The following is a 5,591-nucleotide window of genomic DNA, read 5'->3' on the forward strand; positions in this document are numbered from 1 at the left end:
AACAGATTTGTAGCCCTGTTCATTCTTTAGTATTGCAGAGCTGCCAGAAATGGAAAATTATTTAGCTTATATACATACAATACTCATATATATTATTAATTTGTATCTCCTGTAAGACTTTTTATACTGCAAGCTTCACAGTTTCCCTTTGTTTCATTAGTGTTTCTGTGTTGCTCATACGAAGGAATGAACCCTATTAAAACTGTATGTAAATTTCATAGGCCTAGTTTTATAGCATGTATAGGAATTTGCCTCTCTGAATTGCAAATTTCACATTCTCAATTGCTCACTCAGTCCCGGTTACACGTGCACAGCAGGCAAGAATACAGTCTGAAGGGATCTGCCTGTCAGGAAAATCTGCATATGATTGCTGTCTGTGTATGCTTGCAGGCTTAACTGCAGTGCTTCTGTTTTCGTTTAAAACCTCCTGGATTGGTCAGTGACACTTCACAGTTTATCATCACCTATGCAATCAGTTACTTGTTAACATTTTTAATTCAGTGTTAACCAGTTGTTAAAGTTTAACAGAAGTCAAAATTAATTTCATTATTTTAAGTCAGAAGATGGTTCCTCTTTTTAGGGAGTTTAAGTTTTTATAGTATTTAGAAGTATTCAGAAATATCTCAGATAACACAGTTATATACTGTGGAGTACATTTCTGAAAACTTTCTCCTTTCCTTTGACTAGAAAGCCGAGAGTGGTGCCTTGGAAGTGGAGATTTGTTCTTCCATCACTGTTGGCTAATACCATGCTGTTGGTACTAAGCAGACTTGTAAAACACCTTCATTGTCCTCAGTCTTTTTATGGCTTGCCTACTGAAGTAAGCAGCATCTATTCTCCTACAGAACAGTCCATCCAGCAGTTTAGACATATTTCTATAGAATAGAGGCTTTAAGCAGTAGTTTTTCTCATCAACACCTTTAACAAATGGAGGCATAGGATTCAATTTCCAAATCAATCACCTATGTAATTTGCAAAATACGTTGTAGAGTATAAACAAATACAATAAATTTTTGCACAACTAATTTTTATACATATATAGCCAATTTTATCTTGTTTCAAACTACTGCTACAGCCAGACCACTAGAAGATGCTGAGAATGGGTTTTGATAGTTTATTTCCTTTACTACCAGTTTCAGCCTTTAAATTTAGAAGAATGATTATCTCAGGCACAACAGTTTATATAAGCATCAAGAGTAAGAACCTGCATTTTTTTGTAATGTCTAGCCCTTGTAAAAAATATGAAAGTTTGCACTTGTGTTTTTCACTTGGAAGTGTTTCATCTTTTACGAGATCCTTTGTGCAAATTAAATGTGGTTTTCTTCTAAAAGGTGTGCCTGCTGCTTCTTTGGTAACCCCTGCTGATGTCATCAAGACAAGACTGCAAGTGGCAGCTCGCGCTGGTCAGACAACATACAGTGGAGTTATTGACTGCTTCAGAAAGATTCTAAGGGAAGAAGGCCCTTCAGCTTTGTGGAAGGGAGCTGGAGGTGAGAAAAAAAATTATTAAGGCTGACCCCAAATCTGTAAATTAGCACTTGCTTTGTTAAGGACTCAAATCAGAGCAGTATTTACAAGGTCTGATTGTGAAAAACATAATACCTTGTTAAAAATGTTTAGCTTCTCTCCTGAGGAATTGTTTTATTTAACACTATGATTTGTAATGTCTAACAGCTCGGGTGTTCAGATCTTCACCCCAGTTTGGTGTTACTTTGGTCACTTACGAGCTTCTGCAGAGATGGTTGTATGTTGACTTTGGAGGCCAGTAAGTCAAATATTTGCTATTTACCTTGCACAAAACAACTGCCAAACGCAAAGAAGAAAACCCAAACGTTTTCATGCACATGACCCATTAAAACTTGTTGACTTTGAGCACCTGTACTTAAAATTGCAGCATGTAAAAAATTGCCCCATCCTTATATAATTGAGGGAAACTTGCATGCCACTTCTAACAGATGAGGAGATAAAGAGCCATATAATATTAATTTCAGTACACTAACTCTTATTTCCATTGTAGCAAGATAGTTTTGTCCATTTTCCTTGTGACACTGGAAGCTAAAAGAATTTACAAAAGTATCCATAAAAATGTAACTTCAATTTTGGTTTGGATTTTAAATTCAGTAGTGGTCTGACCTCATTCACCTCACCATAGGAGTAATTAATCAAGGTCAGCTTTAACAGTCTTCCATATTCAGACAAAAGCCTTAAGCCTGAATAAGTTTGTTTGAAGTCCTTTCTTATGAGATCTAGACTAACAAAATGACCTTTTTTCTTTGTTTAAACAGCAAACCCGCTGGATCAGAATCTACCCCAAAAACACGAATTTCAGATCTTCCTCCTGTTAACCCTGCACATATAGGAGGATACAGACTTGCTACAGCTACATTTGCTGGTATAGAAAATAAATTTGGTTTATATCTTCCAAAGTTTCGAGCTCCTGTCACCACCTCAGCTCAAGCACACGGTAGCAGCTGAGTCCTGAAAAGATGTTTCAAATGAACAAAGTGATGCAGTGGGAAGAATTCACAAGAGTACTGCTGTATTATTTTCCAGTCAGCTGCATGTGTTCTAGCTGAACTGAGCTTGCAAATCTAATTGCTCCTTTCAAATATTCATACATACCTGCATTTATTTATTTACACACAAGGAACTGATTGAAGCTGTGGTTCTCTGCCTTGTTTTAACCAGTGGCATGAAGCTGTAGCCTAGACTTTGCCTTGCACAGCTTGCATTTAATGTTACTGTACATATTGTACATCTTTGTACAGAGACATCAGGGCATCTATACACGTACATTTATATAATGGGTATAGCAGTTCAAAATAGTTTGAAATGTACAGATGTTTTGAAGGTGTTTTGTTAACAATCGTGACAATAAAATGTTTAAAAACGCTTGCGTCACTTTGCCTCTTTGCATTTACAGGAAGTTGTCTGGTATGATTGTGTTTCCCTCCACAGAGGAAATGTGAAGATCAGATGCACCCATTTAATGATTGGACAGGACAGGACAGAGCTCTGCAGGAATGCCCTTCACTGCTAGTTACAGCAAAGGAATTAAAGTGCAGTGTGCTGGCTTGTAAGTGTTAGAGAACACGGTAATTAGATGAGCACATGCAATGTTTTATTTTGCAGCACTACTTTGTGGCAAGGAATTCTCTCAAAATACATGGCAATACTAAATGTGTAATAGATATTACTTCTATGGTAGCATATTCAAAACACAATGAGAGATTTGCCAGTTACTGGCACACTCAAGAATTTTTACTGGGTTTATTACTCAGAGTGCCTTTTTTTCCTGAATAGAAAACTTGTTACAAAAAATTGAAAGTATTCTCTTTATTTCTAGATTTTTTTTACCGTGAGATTAGGTTATTCTGTGGGGGGGGGGGGGGGGGAAACCCTACTTACTTTTGTATTATTTTTATATGCAAAACTCATTGTTTATATTTACAGGTAAGTGGAAGTAAAAGGAGAAGAGAAAGTGAAAGGCTGAACTATTCTGGCTTAGTGTCCACCAAAAGTTTCCCTGGTATAATACTGAAATGCAAAAATGTCAGAGGAAATAGGGGAGTTGAGATTTCTGCTGTTGTGCAGGAAAGTTAATCACACTGTCCTTGCAGCCTGAGATGAGATGGGTGGTTACCAGCCTTGCTTACTGAAGTTTTACATGTTTCTTACAGGGTTAAGCATCCTGGCATAGAGCATATCCAAAGGGTATAAACTGATTTCAGGTTCTGTTTTTTTACTTCGGTGACAGCAGGCCCATCAGGGATTGAGTTTATGAAGAAATGGCTTATTAAGAACTGAACACTACACAGACCAGCCTTTCTCCAGCTCTAGCCTCTAAGGAAGCTAAAAATTATTTTGGTGCTGAATAATATTTAGTGAGCCAGAGGTTACAGTACTGACCTTAGAAGTCTGATCACTATTCTGTAATATGAATATAGATAACCCCATTAGAAGGCTTCTTCCTTTATTTGTTGTGTTGTGTTTAAGGAATTTTTTGTTCTGTACTGTTTTCTGGATAGAGACAGGCATCTGGGAACCCTCTCCTGTAGCTATGAATTCTGTCTTGGGCTTTTCTAAATAGAGACAAAAATGGTCAGGACCCACTGCATTTAATCTGAGTCACAGCTTTGTTAGCTGCCTTGAGCAAGGCCTTAGGAGACCTGGCAATGCACAACAGTATTTGTATTTCTTGCAGCTCCAAAACTGGACAGTTTGACTCCCAGAATCCTCATTTACAGCATCTAGCATCACTTTTGGTCTTAACGTTGCAGGTATGGCTTTTGCATTTTTAATCTGTACTCAGCTCTTCTGTGAGGGAGGACCACAAGCAGGAATAAAGATAGAGTAATATTAAATTTAATAATTGAGAATTATTAGAAGGTTGAAACTACACAAAACTAATGCCATGTGATCTCCATGTATGTGAAAGAAAGTCTTATCTACTGGATGTCTGAAAATAAAAATGGGAGGGAAACATATTATTCAATGAAAAGTAATCTTGAAAAAACCCCACAAGAAAAACCAGCCAAAAACCCAAGCATCCCCTCCCTTCAAAACCATCAAACCAAGAGAATTTGTATTAAGAATTCTTCTGCCCAGAGGTACAAACCATCTCATGATGTGACTGTTCTTACACAGTTCACATGCTTCTCAGCTGAACAGAGCTGCTCTTGCAGGGTTGAGGAGAGCACACAGGATAAATGTCTGCACACTGAGCAGCATGGCTGTGTTGGAAAGGGAGGGACACACTCTTGAAATGCTAACACCAATGGAAGCCTAAACATATTTCACTTCCAGACCCACCAAAAAAAGAAAACTTTCTGAAGAAAGAATTGCTGTTACTGCTGTGTCTCCACAAGCTGCTCATAATAACAGAACTAAGAGAAGGAGAAAAAGAAAAAAAAAACCAAACCAAAACCCAAAACTAAACAGAAAAGTTAAACAATGAAGAAACAATGACAATACTCCTGGACATGAAACTGATTGAGGAATATTTTTCAATTTCCTATTTTTAAGCATATAAAACCAGCTCTTCTGGCAAAACAATAAGCTTGTAACAGATTAAGAACTAATGTAGAGTCCTAAATTAAAGAATACAAAACTGATTTAGTGCCTAATGAGTAAAACTCACAGTATTTATTAAAAAAAAAAACAACCCAAAAGAAACAGCCCCCCTGCAACCCATCTTGATAGAAAAGTTCATAATGTGCTAAGAAAGAAAAAAAAAGTAACCTTTAACAGAAATTACAACCATTCTGTTTCAAGGCATTAAGAAGTCTTGTTTCAATAAAAATGTTCAATAATAATAATAAGAATCTTGAACTTAGTACAGAAAACTACTAGCAAGTCTGTAGTTAACAGAATGAAAATCATCATGCTATAGAAATGAAGTCTAGTTCCTTATCCTTTGGAAAAGAAAAATTTGGTAACAGGAGCCTTTTTGCTATTGTCCAATTGCCACGGCAGTAAAGGGTGGCTGAGGGTAGAAAACAAGCCTGTGATGTGTGAGTAAAACAACAGGATCAGCTCCCAGAAGCTTTGAACTATTGCAGGGACACAGATTAGAGGTCAGGGCAGCTGAG

General features: G+C 37.1%; 1 protein-coding gene across 1 annotated transcript in view; it reads left to right on the forward strand.

Annotated features, from left to right (window-relative positions):
- SLC25A12 (solute carrier family 25 member 12) overlaps positions 1-2,892 on the forward strand; it is a 45,388-nt gene extending 42,496 nt beyond the window's left edge. Inside the window, exons 16-18 of the mRNA XM_071434913.1 lie at positions 1,332-1,490; positions 1,675-1,765; positions 2,286-2,892. Coding sequence (XP_071291014.1) covers positions 1,332-1,490; positions 1,675-1,765; positions 2,286-2,475 — 440 coding nt within the window. The 3' untranslated portion in view covers positions 2,476-2,892. The remainder of the gene's footprint in view (positions 1-1,331; positions 1,491-1,674; positions 1,766-2,285) is intronic.
- Positions 2,893-5,591: the final 2,699 nt, after the last annotated feature.

The sequence above is a fragment of the Agelaius tricolor genome, unplaced genomic scaffold, assembly GCF_023055355.1.
Source record: "Agelaius tricolor isolate 1412-34295 unplaced genomic scaffold, bAgeTri1.0.p SCAF_10, whole genome shotgun sequence".
Classification (NCBI taxonomy): domain Eukaryota; kingdom Metazoa; phylum Chordata; class Aves; order Passeriformes; family Icteridae; genus Agelaius; species Agelaius tricolor.